The sequence below is a fragment of the Pelodiscus sinensis genome, chromosome 26 (genome assembly GCF_049634645.1).
Source record: "Pelodiscus sinensis isolate JC-2024 chromosome 26, ASM4963464v1, whole genome shotgun sequence".
Taxonomy (NCBI): Eukaryota; Metazoa; Chordata; order Testudines; family Trionychidae; genus Pelodiscus; species Pelodiscus sinensis.
Window position 1 is genome coordinate 19,024,095 of NC_134736.1, and position 18,565 is coordinate 19,042,659.

Below are 18,565 nucleotides of genomic sequence, written 5' to 3' on the forward strand. Positions count from 1 at the left end.
TGAGTTGTACACCCAAGACCAGACTAAGCCTTCTCCACCCCATGATTTCATGTATTTAATACATGTCACAAACCTAACTCCACATGCTTTCCAATTCTCCCAGGAACCAATGTGTTCCTAGGTAGAGTGGCAGTGATGGGAGCAACTGCGTGGGTGTGTGCCTGCAACCCAGCCATGTGCAGGTCAGCCAAAGTCCCATTGAGTAAGCAGCAGGCTTCTGACACACTCCACTGAAACTGCCTGCCTAAGAATTCAGGGCACAGCCACTGTGCTATTTCTGTCTCCCAGAGCAGCATAAATCAAAGTCTAGTATGCAGTTCCTCATAATAAGAATGGCCAGACTGGGTCATATCAAAAGTCCATCTAGCCCAGTATCTTGTCTGCCAACAGTGGCCAATGCCAGGTGCCCGAGAAGGAGAGAACAGATCAAGTAATCCCTCTCCCATCATCCACTCCCAGCCTGTGACAGAGGCTAATAGCCACTGATGGACTTAACTTCCAAGTTATCTAGTTCTTTCTTGAACCCTGTTTAAAGTCCTGGTCTTCACCACCTCCTCTAGCAAAGAGTTCCACAGGCTGAGCATGCACTGTGTGAAGAAAAACTTCCTTTTGTTTTAAACCTGCCACCTCCGGGGTGGGCAAGATAGTCTCTGTGGTTTGTATCCAACCCACCAAGCTAGTGAATCTGGCTTGCAGCCACCTTGCCACTCTCCCACCCCAAGGCTAATTGAGACCTGAGGATGGGTGAGTGCACAAAGTCTCCTTCCCCTGCCAGGGGCATGCTGCAGCAGAGAGATCCGCCAGCTGCTCTGAAACAGCAGGAAGTTCTCTCTAGCTGTCACGCACTCCTGGCAGGGCAGGGGAAGAGGGTAAAGGACTTCGCATGCTATCCCCTGAATGGCCTGCTGGCGATTTCTCTCTAGGCGGAGGGGATGAGCAAAGACTTCACACATGCCCCCACCCCCACGCTAATCAGGGACTGTAGGCAGGGGAGCACAAGAAGTCTCCTGGTCCCACCCTTTCCACCCAAGGCCCTTCCCCCTCCGAAGCAGCCTGGGGCACTTCAGAAATTTTAAATTATTTTAAATTAAAAACAATTAATTGCCCACGCCCGTGCTATCAATTTAATTTGGTGGCCCCTACTTCTTATGTTATGGAAACAAGTACATAACACTTCATTATTCACTTTTTCCACACAGAGGTTTTATAGACCTCTATCATATCCCCTCTGTCAGCCAACGGTCAGGGCAGTGTGTGTGGGTATGTCTCCTACGTCTTCAACTGCTAAGACACGAAGTCTCGTCGCAGCGGGCAGCCCAGAAGGCTGAAAGGAGCCCCGAGTGTTTTTAACGTCCGTGACTTTACTGCTAGGACCACAGTCCCTTCACAGAGGGTAGCCAAACAGGCTAACAGACGCCCCAGTGTGTAAGAAGAGCTTATTACACCTTAGATTTTAACTGCTAGAACACAAAGTTCCTTCGCAGCGGGCAGCCTGGGAAAGGCTGGAAAGGTGCCCCAACGGATCTTGTCACTTGGGAGTGACACAGATCCAAACGCCCAAGCTCTCCCTATGTCTGTCCCTTTATGACCGGCTGAAGTTCTTTTAAATTGTGCTTGGTTCTATTACAGCAACTGAAGGAGTCAGGTTAAAACTTAAACAGTTACAGGTTTATTAAAGGAACTTATAAATCATATGGTTACAATGGCTATCGCTCTATTTCTTAAATACTAGTAAAATATAGATAGATCTTAAAAAGTGGTTACAGGAAAAAGGTAAAGATAGAAAATAGAAATAATGGTACCAAGTGACAGCTTAATCTTTAAAGAGCTCTAACACTATGTATATATATACTTAAACAAAGGACCACATCCAGATACAATTTTTACCCCCTTCTGTGCCTCTCGACTCCAGCGTGTCAGGCCAGGGCCGGTCTCTCAATTCCTCGGAAAGACAAATACGAGGTGCGCGTCCCCTCTGGAACCTCGGGAGGTCAAACACCAAACCCGACCAGCAGATAGGTGGTAGATTGACACACAAAGCAAGTGTGCTGCTGGACTCATCTTTATACCCCTGGGGGCCCGTATTCTCTTTCTTATCTTAAGAGGCCAAATTGTACTGGTCCGTTTTGTGGTGCCAGTTCTTACAAGCAGGTTACAAGTTAATTTACACTTGTAAGAGAGGAAGATAGCTAAATTAGGACTGCCGGATGTTCTTGTTGGGCGGGAGATTCCTTCCCCCGTGGACGGGTATGTGTTCGTATCAATATGGGTTAAGTCAAGGGCACGATGTACAGCCTCTTGGTCAACAATTAGTTTGACCACCCTCCTATCTCTGCTTACAGTTGGTCACGGTCACTGAGCCAGCATATCTAAACCTCCTGCTCCAAGGTTTTCAAAGAATATGCTGTTTTCCTGCTCCTATGTGCCCTGCATGGTTTCAAGCAGACAAAGATGGATGTTAAAATGGGGGTTCACGTCTGGCTACACCCTCTTAGTCTCCTCTTTTCTAAAATGAAAAATCCCAGTCTTTTTAATCTCTCTTCATATGGGACCCATTCCAAATCTCTAATAATTTTTGTTGCCCTTTACTAAACCTTTTCTAATGCCAACATATCTTTTTTGAGATGAGGCAACCACATCTACATGCAGTATTCAAGATGTGGGTGTAACATGGTTTTATATAGAGGCAATAAGATGTTCTCTGACTTATTCTCTATCCCTTTTTAATGATACCTAGCCTTCTATTTGTTTTTTTGACTGCCGCTGCACACGGAGTGGATGTTTTCAGAGAACTATCCACAATGACTCCACGATCTCTCTCTTGAGTAGTTGAAGCTAAATTAATCTCCATCATATTGTATGTATAGTTGGGATTATTTTTTCCAATGTGCATTACTTTACATTTATCAACATTAAATTTCATTTGCCATTTTGTTGCCCAATCACTTAGTTTGGTGAGATCTTTTTGAAGCTCTTCACAGTCTGCTTTGGTCTTAACTATCTTGAGCAGTTTGGTATGATCTGCAAATTTTGCCATCTTAATATTTAGTCCTTTTTCCAGATCACTTATAATTAATTGAACAGGATTGATCTAAGTACAGACCTTTGGGGGACACCACTAGTTACTTCTCTCAGTTATGAAAATTGACCATTTATTTCTACCCTTTGTTTTCCGTCTTTTAACCAGTTATCAATCCATGAGAGGATCTTCTCTATTATCCCATGACAACTAACTTTACTTAAGAGCCAGACAGTGAAGGGATCAGCCCAGTTGGACTGGTAATCATGCTGCAGATGGGCTGGGAAAGTGGAGAGAACCTCGTGGGGCTGAAACCTCTACCGACTGGTTGCTCTCTTCCATTCTTAACCCCCACACAAGGGGAGGAAGCTGCTCTTCTACACTGGTACACTTTTTATTATGCAAAGGGGAAAGATAAGACTGCAAGTTTCATAGTGTTTCCCTACTCTTACAAAATGTTGGATATGAGGCAGCTACACAGCTGTTCTGCCATTACGACTTTTCATTGACTCCCCATTCTGTTTCACTATGGCTACGTCTACACTGGCATGATTTTCAGAAAATGCTTTTAACGGCAACCCACCTCTCTGAAAACAGGGACCAAAACTGAAAGTGTTCCTTCCAAAGGTACAGAATTACTGTAGGATTTCTACCCTCCAGCTAATCTCCACAGGAATTATAAATACACTTGTTGAAAGACTTTACATAAACTCAACCGTAAATAATTTTTTCACAAGGACAGAGTTCCTGATGCTATAAATCTAAAGCTAGAGGAATGACCCTGTTTGTAAAACACAGAAGGCTTCCTGGAAATATAGCACTCTGTAGGTTCCTATGTTTACTTTGTGAAATATCATTCTGCATGATTTCATTGAGAAAATTAAAGTAAATGCTAAGAAATCTACAACATGCAAATTTAGTTACACTGTGGTCATGTTGTTCAAAGATATTCTATTTAACGATTAGAGATATTAGAAATGGATGCTCATTCTTTCCAATTCATTAAGCCTAAATATAAGACAATATAAATTTTGTCAGCTCAAAAAAATCTATATTCTAGTTATTTAAATAATAGCATTGCTTGATCACTAAGGCTACTTTTACACTGCTTCCCTCTCACGGAAAAGGAAATGCAAATGGAACGTATGTCACACACATTTGCATATCCTCTTCTGATCCTTTTCGTGGAAGAGGTTTTTGCACAAAAAAATGCAGTGTAGATGGGGTCATTTTGCACAAAAAAAACCCTTTTGCGCAAGAACCCTGTAAATCTCCTTTTTTGAGGGATAAGGGTTCTTGAAAAAAAACCTTTTTGCGCACAAAATGGCCCCATCTACATTGGTTTTTGCTCAAAAACCTCTTCTGCAAAAAGGATCGGAAGAGGATATGCAAATGAGAGCGCAACATATGCTAATGCACGCTCTATTTGCATTTCCTCTTCTGCAAGAGGGAAGCAGTGTAGACGTAGCCTAAATGTTGAATTATTTGAATTTTATTTATGAACAGCATAAGATTTTATTTACAAAATAGTAGGTCTGGTGGATCTTCCTATTTTAAAATATAAAATGTTTCTATTGGCATAACATTAGCTCAGTTTTGATTCAAATGCAAAGCGAATCCTTAAAAAGCTAGATGGGTAAGTAATTTTTTGGAAAATGTGTGTGCCTTCTTTTGTTAAACTCCAGGTAGGTATATGCAGAAAAGTGTACTAGAACATATTCTACATGCAAAGCATTAATCTATATCGACTACAGTGTCTCTTCTTTTTATTCAATCATCAATTTTCCTTTTAAGTACAAGCCAGTATTGCAGCAATACTGTATTATCTGTATAGTGCTGCCAGTAGCATCCTGGCTCAATTAGCACAATCCCCAGCAAGCGATTCACTGTGCAGAGAGAACCTGTATCTGGCTCTTTCAGGAGAAAGCTTTTGAGTCTACCGAAAAGATATTTTGTTACTGCCGTTATGGCAGAATTTACATGCTGACTGAGGCTTGTATGTATTATCCTAGAAAAGGCACTCACAATTTCAATGCACTGACATTGCATGAAGTGCCAGGAACAATATTTTCCTTATTGCATTAACATTAGACATTACATAGCTCCTATGCATTTTACCCTCACCACACACAGTCTCCATTATGGGACTGTATTATGATTCTTAATGACATAACTCCACCATAATTACCCTACTAAGCACTTACAATGCTTGCATCCCAAGAATGATATAAAACAGGGAAAGGGCTTTCTTTATAAGTAGGTTTTTTCATTTAAAAAAAGTCAAGGCCTTTTTGCAATCATCTTGGGGAGATCTATTTATCTTTTAGACTGTCTCCATTCACGTGGCTATTTTTAATATTGGCCAATTCTCCGCTTTTTAACATTTTCAAATAATCACGTGGCCCTTTCCCTTCAAAGGATGAGGGACTTTTGTAGGATCCCCCAATTTTATCCCAGAAAGTAAAATACTGACCGTAGTTGTAATCAAAATACAAATGATGATCGGTGTGATGGGCAGAGCCATTGATAATGTGTTTCAAGAAATTTGGGACGCGGTAATCGCCATCATGAATAGAGATTGTCCAGACATTGACAGCGACGTAGAGACCCAAATAGGTCACCTTGTGCAAAGGGAAGAGGAAAGGATAGATATGATAGGGAATACTCTGCAGGAAGCCATCCAGAGGGTGAAAGGCGTGACTTGCAAATGGCGTAGCAACCTTCCAGCGGTGATGGGGCTTGTGCAGACGCTACAGAAGAACAGAACAGAGTTAGTGTCTAGATTTTGAAATGGCAAAAAAAAGTCTGGGTTTCAATCTGGCACCTCCTACCTCTACTCTTCCTTCCATATGTCTTGGAATATGTCTAACTGCATTTTACTGTAGCTCTATTTCTTCCTTGTCCCTCCCTCTTCTTGCGAACTGACACACATAGCTTATAGTGGTAGATGGTCACATGAAAATAGCAGGATGGCCACAGAGGCATAGATGGCAATTTGGGCTAGTGTCCCAAGTCTGTACCTAGGAGATCGGACAGGCTACATGAATCTGTGGCCACACCACTGTTTTTAGCATGCTAGTTTGAGCAGAGTCCAGTGGCTGTGCAGACATACCTCATCTGTAAACAAGCAACATCTGGAATCAAGTCCATACGGCAACCCTGCCATTTGCCGTATTGAAATCACTACTTCCAAGATCAATGTCTGACTGAAAATTACACTTTGCATCTAGAGTTTGCTTTCAAGATTTGAACATAGTTAATGAGTCAGATAGGCTAACTCTAATCACTCTACTTGGAAGCTGAAGCAAAATGCAGGACAATGTAGCACCTTAAAGACTAACAAGATGGTTTATTAGATGATGAGCTTTCGTGGGCCAGACCCACTTCCTCAGATCAAATCAAGTGGGTCTGGCCCACGAAAGCTCATCATCTAATAAACCATCTTGTTAGTCTTTAAAGTGTTACATTGTCCAGCATTTTGCTTCAGATACCCCAGACTAACACGGCTACATTTCTATCACTATTCTACTTGGAAGGACACTACTAAGAGGACACTACTAAGTGGAATCTTTCCCCTGAGGTTAGTGGCCTTCAGATCTGGCCCTAAAAGCATAACATAGGAATATATATATTTTTAATTTTAAGCTAACATAAGCGTGGCCCTGGTAATAGCATTATAGAATACTAGGACTAGAAGGGACCTCGAGAGGTTATCAAGTCCAGTCCTCTGCCATCTAGACAGTACTGGGTCCTGCCATGAAATAGAGCTACAGTAAAATGCAGTTAAACATATTCCAAGACATATAGAAGGAAGAGTAGAGGTAGGAAGTGCCAGATTGAAACCCAGATTTTCTTGCCATTTTAAAATATGTATCTTATGTTAGCTTAAAATTTAAAAATATATATACTCCTATGTTATGCATTTAGGGCCAGATCTGAAGGCCACTGACCTCAAGGGAAAGATTCCATTTTACTTCAATGGAGTGTATCAGTGACACTGTACTCTTCATCCACAATCTCAGTACAAGCAATCCTAACCAGTTCACTGTGGGTTAAGTTATGATTGCAGTTTATCAACATGGAAACTGAGGCAGAAAGGGGGGTGTGATTTATGCTAGGACATAGGGAAATTTTTGGAACTGGATTCAAGCATAAGAGCTCCTGGTGCCTATACACACGCTCAGACCATGAGCAGAAACCTAAAAGGCTCCCTTACTTAATTCTTTATAGCCCAATGGTGATATAATGTATGTGAACAGCCCTAGTTAATCTCCTGGGATTACTCATGTGCATGAACTGAGACCTATAACTTTTATTTTTCTATTGACAAGTATAACAGTGTGTTTCAAGATTGACATACTTGACTATAAAGTATTCAACCAAACCACACAGAGGTGTGTGAAGGGAAGCAGAGCAGCCTAAAAGAGCTGGTCCAGCCTCTTTGGACTCCCATTGCAAAGTCCAGCACAGGAAAAGGGATGGGAAAGATGTGTTCAAGGAAGGCTGTAGCACATAGCAGCACTGCCAGAAAGAGGGTAGCAAGGACAGGCTCCCATGCCTTAGATACATCTTCGTGGCTTCCATCCTCAGAGCAGCCCAGGATCAGGTAGGCAAAAGGTGATTAAAGCCACTTAGCCCCCCTATCTCTAGGCTGCAAATTCTGTGTTACACATCAGAGAATCTAAGGACATGTCTCCACCTCTGGGAAGATTGATACTGTGGCGCTCAATCTTCTGGCATTCAATTTAGTGGGTCTAGTAAAGACCCACTAAATTGAATGCTGAGGGCACCCTCATTAACTTTGGAACTCCTCACAGTTGCAAGGAGTAAGGGAAACCAGCAGGAGTTTCTCCCATCAACTTTGTGCTTTGCAGTTGCCCCAGAAATTCGATGCAATGTCCTGTGACTCCAGCTATGTAATTAATGCAGCTGGAATTTCAATCTTGCATCCATTTTCTCTGCCAGAAAAAACCTGGCTTTAGTATTCAGAGTAAAATCAAGCACCCAGCAAAATGCCATTAAATTAAAGATAGTCTTGCTAAACTGCCATTGAAGTATACTAAACCAGACACAATCTACTTTTCTGTCCTATCTAACGATGATAGATAACGAAAAACAGTATTTTACTCAGACCCTCCTGGCAACTGCCTGCCTCTAGTTTTACAAAGTTGTTTTGAAGTCTAGCACACTTTATATCTGTATCTAGAGCTTTATCATACCTTGTACACAAGTTTATGATGAAGGAACCTGTGAATCCAGTAAATGCACATGTCAGTGAAGAAAAGGAAAGAGAGCATGCTAAGGATTACGCCAAACCATCCTAGGAAAAATAAGAAACTTAATTAGGATTTTAAGAGATTACAAACAAGTGTCAAGATTGTGAGAAATATGTCTCTAAGATGGTACAAGGAAAATATGTCAAATCTTTTTGCAAAATGTCTTTAGTTATCCTGAGGCTAAATCATTTAGGTTATATAGAGCAAACTCAACCAAATGGGATTTGCATTGTACTTGTATAGCAATTCTTGCTGGCGAAAAGTTCTATGATTTCTTTTAGGCTTTAAAGTGCTGAACTGAACCTAATGGTGAAAATTTCAGTGGTTTCTCTCATCCACAAAGTGAAATGATCTCATCACCATCCTCCTAAAAACACATTAGTACTTAAAGGACACTGTCAAGTACATAAAATTATACCTGCATTCTCTCTCTCTCTATCACACCTCCCACCCACCCACCAGCACATAGAAACACAGATTAAAAAGACAGGATGTTTTCCCAAAACGTGAAGACAGAAAGCACTGAAAGACAATATGTTTTGTTTTCACTTTGGAAACAGTACACAGACTAGAGAAAGGCAGCTAAGCGACAGTCTCCTAGTGTATAGATGTTTGATGATTATTTAATGATAAACAAATGCCCTTATACCACTAACACCTTCAAAGTGATAACTATAACTATTTTCTTTGTTGCTAGTTTACATTTTGTATTTGTCACCTGGCTAATGAAACATCAGCTTTGTCTACCCCTCTAAGATTCAAATGCTGTTGCGGCAACAGTTTAATGTGGGAGTGTGGTCACAACAAGAGCACTAGGAGATAGGTAAACCAGTAGATCAACCACCTCCACAAAGGAAGCCTGCTTCCATTAGCACTTTACAGAGTTGTTACTTGCTGCGCTTGGAGAAGGGGTGTTATTGTCATACCAGTGAGCAAGAAAGTTACAGTGCTGTGTAGACAAGCCCCTAGTGAAGTCTGTTTCCTTGTGTTCTCTTATCTCTCTGCTGTATCCATCTCACGTCTCTTATGTTATGCTTACATTGAAAGCTTTTGGGGATGGAACCAGATGTGTGAAAGTACTAGGGATGTGAAATGTCAACCAGTTACCATTACCAACGGGGGCTGGAGCAGCCCCACAGGCAGGGCCGGCCTTAGGCTGATTCGATCGAATCAGGCCCCGCGCCTAAGGGGGCCCCGCGCCCCTGAACCCAGAAGTGCCGGCGAGTTACAGAGCTGGGTCTCTCCCCAGCTCTGCCCGGAGCAGGAGCAGGCCTCGCCGCCTACTGCTGCCCATGTGCAGCGTTGCACATGGGCGGGGAGGACGCCCGGGTGTGACGTGACGTCACGGCCCGGGATTTTAAAAGTCCTGGGAGGCACGTTTCCGGACCTCGCTGGCTCCAGGTTCCGCCTCCGGGGCCTGAGCACAGAGCCCCACAATGTGGAAGGCAGAAGGGAGGGAACAGGCTTGTGCAGCGGCGGCAGCAGCAGGGAGGGGGGAAGGGAAGAGGCTTAGGGTTAGGCAGGGAGGGATGGGAGGAGAGGAGGCAGCGGCAGCAGAGGGGCTTGGGCGGGGGGCAGAGGGGCTTGGGTAGCAGGGGAGGGGCGGAGGTGGTGGACAGGGGAAGGGGCTTGGGCGGGGGGAGGAGAAGGCACTAAGGGTCTGTCTACACTACAGCACTAATTCGAACTAACTTAATTCGAATTAATTAATTCGAACTAAGCTAATTCAAACTAGTGCATCTAGACCTAAAAACTAGTTTAAATTAGCATTTTGCTAATTCGAACTAGCATATCCACATTAAGTGGACCCTGAACCGGGGTTAAGGCTGGCCGGAAGCAGTGCCGGCAGGGCATCAGATTAGGACTTAGAGCGTGGAGATGCTGTCTCAGGCTAGCCGAGGGCTGTGGTTAAAGGGACCCGACCCCCACCCCGGACAGACAGTTTTCAGGGGTTCCCCGCTTGCAACGCAGTCCTGGCTTGGAGTGCCCTGAGTGCCCACACTCGGCACATCACAGCACTCGGCCATCAGACCGGCTGCACTTGCCGCAGGCTGCCATCTGGGGGCTGCAGGAGAGCTTCCACACCGAGGAGCCCGCAGAGCCACCCCCGTGCTCCCCATCAGGGGCTCATACACCATTCCTCCCTCACCTCCTTCCACTTGCCCCTCCCTAGCCCCCCTTCCTGATGTACAAAATAAAGGACACGTGTGTTCAAAAATAGAAACTCTATTTAACAAAACTCGGGAAGACTGGGAAAAGGAGGTGGGAGAAGGGAAGACAGAAGGTGGGAGGGGGGAGGGCAACTAAAATGATCAGGGGTTTGGAACAGGTCCCATATGAAGAGAGGCTAAAGAGACTTGGACTTTTCAGCTTAGAAAAGAGGAGACTGAGGGGGGGATATGATAGAGGTCTATAAAAGCAAGAGTGGTGTGGAGAGGGTGCATAAAGAAAAGTTCTTCATTAGTTCCCATAATGGAAGGACTAGAGGACACCAAATGAAATGAATGGGTAGCAGGTTTCAAACTAATAAAAGAAAGTTCTTCACAAAGCAAATAGTCAACCTGTGGAATTCCTTGCTGCAGGAGGCTGTGAAGGCTACAACTAGAACAGAGTTTAAAGAGAAGTGAGATCAAGTCATGGAGGTTGGGTCATGGAGTGCTATTAGCCAGGGGGTAGAAATGGTGACCCTGGCCTCGGTTTGTGGAAGGCTGAGATGGATGGCACGAGACAAATGGCTTGGTCAGTGTCTACAGTCCATCCTCTCCGGGGTACCTGGTGTTGGCCGCTGTCGGCAGACAAGCTACTGGGCTAGATGGACCTTTGGTCTGACCCAGTACGGCCGCTCTTATGTTTTTATGTTCTAAGCTCAGGGTTGGGGATCTCACTGGACCACCTTGATTTTCACGCAAATCTGCTCCTGAGTGGCCAGGCTGGCAGCTATCCTGCCCTAGACGGCCACTTTCCTGTGCCTAGTGCGGAGGTCGTGGACGTTGGAGGCTTCCCCCCAAACCTGGATGAGGTCCATGATCTCCGCACTAGACCAGACGGGCACCCGCCTCTTGCAGCCCCAGGCAGGCTCCTGTGAGCCGCCAGCCTGGTCCCGGGAAGAGGCAGAGGGCTGGGTGGCAACAGGTGACTGGCTCGTGCCGTACCAGGTGCAGGGTCTGTTGGATGGGTGCTGGCAGGCTTGCACCTGGCACGGGCACCGTAGCCAGCCCGTGCCCCTTTAAGGGCTCCGGGGCCAGGAGCGGGGCAGACGAGTTTCCCTGGTGGTGCCCAGAGTGGTCACCAGGGAAAGCTGGGGTAGGCTAGCCTCCCACTATTTCGAATTAAGTGGCCACACAGCCCTTAATTGGAACTAGGCATTACTCCTCGTAGAACGAGGTTTACCTAGTTCGAATTAAGCACTCCGCTAGTTCGAATTAAGTTCCAACTAGCGGTTTGTATGTGTAGCGCCTATGAAAGTTAATTCGAACTAACATCTGTTAGTTCGAATTAATTTTGTAGTGTAGACATGCCCCAAGAGACAGGGGTGCAGGAGAGACAAATGCCAGGGGGCCAAGTGGAGACAATGAGGGAAAGGGCAGGAGGGGAGGTGTCAGTGGAAGGGGGACAGGGTGATGCTGGGAGAGGAGAGGAGAGTGGAAGGGCAGGGTATTGGGGGCTAGAGGGGGGGAGGGGGAAGTGCTGGGAGAAGGCTTGAAAGAAGGGGTGGGCTTGCGAAAGGTGGGGATGGAGTAAGGCATGTGTAAGGGCACAGGGGCATGAGGGGATGGGGTGAAGCAGAAGGGCAGACACCTGCAGGGGAGGGACCAGCACCAGAGGAGAGAGGCAGGGCAGGTGTTTAGAGGGAGGTGTTAGAAGAGGGGGAGCTCACATGATCAGAGTGGGGCTACTGGAGGAGTGGGCACAGGGGGGAGAGAAGGGCTGGTGGAGGGGGGCAGGTTGCAGGAATGCTGAGGGCAGTGAGAAGGGCAGCAGAGAAGGGTGAGGAGTTGGGAGGCAGCAGGCACCAGGGGAGATGATAGAGCAAGGAGAGGAGACATGGCAGCGGAGAGAAAAGCTAAAGGTTTATAAAATATTTATTAACTTGATATGCTGCCCATGGTCAGTTTGTTTGTGACCCGCGGTGCAGTTTGGTTTATGTGCGGATCAACACATGGCCAGCGAGTGGGAGCCGGAACAAAAAAGTAGTCAGTGTAATGATCTTCTGTTGATATGTGTTTTAGTAGTTAAACTCCTGGACTGTCATTGCTCATGAAAAGTGCTGTCACATGGGTAGAAATCAGGTAAATATTGCATTTTATTAATATCAGCAGAACTGACTTAAATGGGGCCTGTGTGTTGTGTAGTCTTGCCTTAATCTTTGTGTTCGTGCCTGCCAGTGTGAGAGAAGCTATTTGTATCTATTTGCTTGCATATGCAACCACGCTTGAGGCCCTCAGCATGTTCTGTAAGTATCAGTGTGGCCCCTGGGGCTTCCAAAGTTGAATTGCCCTAGCTCATCCCTGACATGTGTCTATCTAACCTGGTCTTAAATATCGCCAGTGATGGAGATTCCGCAATCTCACTAGGCAATTTATTCCAGTGTTTAACCACCTTGACAGGAAGGAATTTTTTCCTCATGTCCAACCTAAACCTCCCTTGATGCAATTTAAGCCCATTGCTTCTCATCCTAACCTCAGAGGCCAAGCAGAACAGTTTTTCTTCCTCTTCTTTACAATACTCTTTTAGATACTTGAAAGCTGCTCTCGTGTCCCTTTTCGGTCTTCTCTTTTCCAAGGTAAACAAGGCCAATTTCTTCAGCCTTGCCTCATATCTCATGTTCTCTATACCTTTCATCATTTGTGTTGATCTTCTCTGGACTTTCTCCAATTTCTCCACATTTCCTGAAATGTGGCACCCAGAACTGGACACGATACTCCAGCTGGGGCCTAATGTAGATGGCTCAGTCCCTGCCTTAGGGGACGTGAGACTGGGCAGGTTAATTTCCAATCCTCCTGTTTATTCTTTTCCTAAGCACTGAGGGCCCGGTAGTTCTGATGGGGGCTCTATAGGAAGGCAGCCCGCACTGCCCCATGCCTGAAACCTTGTGCAGGTTTTAAACAGCTGTCCAGCCCACCCTAGAGGTGACTGCATTTCAGTGTGCCTGAAGCAATGGACAGGAGAATGGCTCCCGGGCATGGCTTGCTCATGACTGCTTCAGTCCCGTTGATGGGCCTCAGCCTCTTCCCTTCCGCTCCCCCGCTTTGCAATGGGGCTGTAGACTCTGGGGGAGAGGGGTGGAGGCAGGCAAAGGTGTCTCCCTGCAGCAGATATACACGTCTCTGTATTTACCATTCTCTCATTGAAGTTTTTAGCTTTGTAGTGAGTCCTTCTACATGGAAACTTTGTATTACGTCTTGGTAGAATAGTCCCTTCGGATCGCTACCCCTTCCTGCTTCTCCACGTGGGAACTAATGATACGGCCAAGATTGACCTTGAGCGGGTTACTGCAGATTATGTAGTGCTGGGAAGAAGGATCCAAGAATTCGGAGCGCAAGTGGTGTTCTCGTCCATCCTCCTTGTTGAAGGGAAAGGACTGGGCAGGGATCGTCGAATTGAGGACGTAAATGCGTGGTTGCGCAGGTGGTGTTGCACCGAGGGCTTTGGTTTCTTCGACCATGGGACGCTGTTCTGGGCACAAGGATTATCAGGAAGAGATGGGATCCACCTAATGAAGAGAGGAAGGAGCATCTTCGCAGGCAGGCTTGTGAACCTAGTGAGGAGGGCTTTAAACTAGGTTCGTCGGGGGACGGTGACCAAAACCCAGAGAGGAGTCGGAAAGTCAGATACCGGGAAAAAATGCAGAGAGGAATGAGCAAGAAAGGAGGACCCCTGTCTCGAATGGAGAAGATAGGGCGATCAACTGGTTACCTGAGGTGTTTGTACACTAATGCGAGAAGCCTGGGCAACAAACAGGAAGAACTGGAGGCCCTGGCCTAGTCCAAGAAATATGATTTAATTGGGATAACAGAGACTTGGTGGGATGACTCGCATGACTGGAGCGCTGTCATGGAAGGGTATAGACTGTACAGGAAGAACAGGCAGGGGAGAAGAGGAGGAGGAGTTGCACTATATGTAAGAGAGCACTACGATTGCTCTGAACTCCAGTATAAAGAGGGAGAAAAACCTGTTGAGAGTCTATGGGTTAAGTTTAAAGGAGCAAACAACAGCAGTGATGTTGTGGTTGGTGTCTGCTACAAGCCACCGAATCAAGTGGATGAGGTAGATGAGGCTTTCTTCGGACAACTGAGCAAAGCTTCCAGATCACAGGTCCTGGTTCTCGTGGGGGACTTTAATGACCCTGACATCTGTTGGGAAACCAATATGGCAGTACACAGGCAATCCAGGAAGTTTTTGGAGAATGTTGGGGATAACTTCTTGACACAAGTGCTGAAGGATCCGACCAGGGGCCATGCACAGCTTGACCTTCTGCTCACAAACAGGGAGGAACTAAGAGGGGAAGTGGAGGTGGGTGACAACCTGGGAAGCAGTGATCATGAGATGGTAGATTTCAGGATCCTGACCAAGGGAAGAAAAGAGAGTAGTAAAATACACACCTTGGACTTCACAAAAGCAGATTTTGACTCCCTCCGAGCTCTGATGGGCAGAATCCCCTGGGATGCTAACATGAAGGGGAAAGGAGTCCAGGACAGCTGGCAGTATTTTAAAGAAGCCTTATTGAAGGCACAGAAAGAAACCATCCCGACGTATAGCAAGAGAGGCAAACATGGTAGGAGACCGGATTGATTTACAGGGAAAATCCTTGATGAACTTAATCACAAAAAGGAAGCTTACAAAAAGTGGAAACTTGGACAAATGACCAGGGAGGGGTTTAAATGTACAGCTCGAGAATGCCGGGGGATTATCAGGAAGGCGAAAGCCAGTCGCAATTCCATTTGCGCTAAGGATGTGAAGGATAACAAGAAAGGTTTCTACAGGCATGTTAACAAGAAGAAGGTGATCAGAGAGGGTGCGCGGCCCCTAATAGATGAAGGAAGTAACCTAGTGACAGATGATGTGGGGAAAGCTGAAGTACTCAATGCTTTCTTTGCCTCTGTATTCACTGACAAGGTCGGCTCCTGGACTTCTGCGCTAAGTGACGCAAGATGGGATGAAGGTGGACAGCCCGTGGTGGGTAAAGAACAGGTTAGGAACTATTTAGAAAAGCTAAACGTACATAAATCCATGGTCCGGACTTAAAGCATCCGAGGGTACTGAGGGAGTTGGCAAATGTCATTGAGGAACCTTTGGCCATTATCTTTGAAAAGTCGTGGAGATCAGGAGAAATCCCGGATGATTGGAAAAAGAAAAATGTAGTGCCCATCTTCAAAAAAGGGAAGGACGATTGAGGGAACTATAGGCCGGTCAGTCTTACCTCAGTTCCTGGAAAAATCATGGAAGGGATCCTTAAGGAATACATTTTGAGGCACTTGGAAGAGAGGAAAGTGATTAGGAACAGTCAGCATGGATTCACAAAGGGGAAGTGGTGCCTGACCAATCTGATTAGCTTCTATGATGAGGTAACTGGCTCAGTGGACATGGGAAAGTCAGTGGATGTGATATACCTTGACTTTAGCAAGGCTTTTGATACGGTCTCCCACAATATTCTTGCCAGCAAGTTAAGGGAATGTGGATTGGATAAATGGATGGTAAGATGGATAGAAAGATGGCGAGAAGGCCAGGCCCAGCAGGTAGTGATCAATGGCATGATGTCAGGATAGTGGTCAGTTTCTAGCGGAGTGCCCCAAGGTTCGGTTCTAGGACCAGTTTTGTTCAATATCTTTATTAATGACCTCGATGAGGGGATGGATTGCACCCTCAGCAAGTTTGCAGATGACACTAAGCTAGGGGGAGAGGTAGATACGCTTGAGGGCGGAGACAGGGTCCAGAGTGACTTAGACAAATTGGAGGATTGGGCCACAATAAATCTGATGAGGTTCAACAAGGACAAGTGCAGAGTCCTTCACTTGGGACGGAAGAATCCCAAGCATAGATACAAGCTGGGGACCAACCATTTAAGTAGCAGTTCTGCAGAAAAGGACCTGTGGGTTATAGTGGATGAGAAGCTGGATAAGAGTCAACAGTGTGCCCTTGTAGTCAAGAAGGCTAATGGCGTATTAGGTTGCATTAAGAGGAGCATTAGCAGCAGATCCAGAGATGTCATTATTCCCCTTTATTCGGCTTTGGTGAGGCCACATCTGGAGTATTGTGTCCAGTTCTGGGCTCCCCACTACAAAAAGGATGTGGACGCATTGGAGAGGGTCCAGCGGAGGGCAACCAAAATGATTAGGGGGCTGGAGCATATGACCTATGAGGAGAGGCTGAGGGAGTTGGGTCTGTTTAGTCTTCAGAAGCAGAGTGAGGGGGGATATGATAGCAGCCTTCAATTTCCTGAAGGGAGGTTCCAAAGAGGATGGAGAGAGGCTGGTCTCAGTAGTGACAGATGGCAGAACAAGGAGCAATGGTCTCAAGTTGTGGTGGGAGAGGTCCAGGTTGGATATTAGGAAAAACTATTTCACTAGGAGGGTGGTGAAGCACTGGGATGGGTTAACTAGGGAAGTAGTGGAGTCTCCATCCTTAGAGGTGTTTAAGTCTCGGCTTGACAAAGCCCTGGCCGGGTTGATTTAGTTGGGATTGGTCCTGCCTAGAGCAGGGGGCTGGACTTGATGACCTTCTGAGGTCTCTTCCAGCACTATGGTTCTATGATTCAAAGGGTATGTCTACACTACCCCGCTAGTTCGAACTAGCGGGGTAATGTATGCATACCGCACTTGCTAATGAAGCCCGGGATTTGAATTTCCCGGGCTTTATTTGCATAAGCCGGCCGGCGCCATTTTTAAATGCCGGCTTGTTCGAACCCCGTGCCGCGCGGCTACACGCAGCACGGGCTAGATAGTTCGGAATGGCTAGCTAGTTCGAACTATCTGTACGCCTAGTTTGGAATGGCTAGCTAGTTCGAACTATCTAGCCCGTGCTGCGTGTAGCCGCGCGGCATGGGGTTCGAACAAGCTGGCATTTAAAAATGGCGCCGGCCGGCTTATGCAAATAAAGCCCGGGAAATTCAAATCCCGGGCTTCATTTGCACGTTTGGTATGCATACATTACCCCGCTAGTTCGAACTAGCGGGGTAGTGTAGACATACCCTAAGTGAGGCAGAGACTGCCCTGTGGGTGAATGAGGTGGGAATGGAGAAGGCGGAAGGTGAGCACCTCTGGGTAGTTGCAAAGGTTGGAGAGGGGATGGAAGCCAGATCCAAGATCAATGAGCCCTGGGAAGTGGGCCCATTGAAAGGAGACTGGACCTGTGGATGCCTTGGGGGTCTGCAGCAAGGGCCTGCTTTGGGAAGCCCCCTCTTTGGAGGTGAATGTGGCAGCATTGAGACACCACCCAGAAGCAGGCGCAACAGACACTAACTGCAGAGTCGTGGGACGGCTGTCACAGATCTTGCACATGCATAAGATGATAGATCTGCAGGAGGGGGGGCAGTGGCATAGTGAGGGGGCCAGAGGGGTCAGTGTCCCCTGGGAGAAAAATAATATAAAATGTAGTTAAAAATAGATGTCACATGTTTTTAAAAGGAATCCCAGATCTCCTGTCTTTTGTCTATTTTTGTCTCTTTAGGCCCCCAGTTAAAATTTTCAAAAGCACTTAAGTGACTAAAGTCATTTTTGAAAACTGGACTTGGAAATCTAAGCTCAGATTTTCAAAGGTAATTAAGCTCCTAAAGAGACAGTTGCCAACTTGGATCTCCAAAAGATATCTATCTGATCTTTACACACCTTTGAAAATCTGGTCGTAAGTGTCCTAGTCAGTTCTGAACGTGAGATGTAGGAGCCCAGTCCTAATTCCTTCAGCTTTTTTTTTTTTTTTTAATTTGAACATTTATCTATACTAATTCCCCTCCTTTCTCTTTCACTAGCCAATAAATGCATGGATCAAAATTATGGGTGCTTTGTTAATATGCTGACTTGAGACTGGAAAGATTTCATATTGTCACATATGATTCCTGGTAACCCATCTCAAATATGAAAAACCACTTGATGGTAGCAGCTACCCCCCAAAATCTGTGTATTTGCATTTCTGGGGAAAGTTTTTGTAACCAGTGCCTGTAGTGGCAAGGTATATTTAAAGTCTTTGTGGGTCCCCACCTTCTGCACTTGGAGTGCCAGAGAAGGGGACTGCCCTGACAGAGACGAAGATAGGATGAGCCCCTAGAAAGCAGGCC

At 45.9% G+C, this 18,565-nt stretch overlaps 1 protein-coding gene across 1 annotated transcript in view; it reads right to left on the reverse strand.

Moving 5' to 3' along the window:
- Window positions 1-1,646: 1,646 nt before the first annotated feature.
- Window positions 1,647-18,565, reverse strand: part of LOC102463426 (lathosterol oxidase) — a 33,224-nt gene continuing 16,305 nt past the window's right edge. Inside the window, exons 4-5 of the mRNA XM_075909259.1 lie at window positions 8,239-8,339; window positions 1,647-5,769 (exon numbers count right to left, since the gene is read on the reverse strand). Of these exons, the coding sequence (XP_075765374.1) occupies window positions 5,332-5,769; window positions 8,239-8,339 (539 nt within the window). The 3' untranslated portion in view covers window positions 1,647-5,331. The remainder of the gene's footprint in view (window positions 5,770-8,238; window positions 8,340-18,565) is intronic.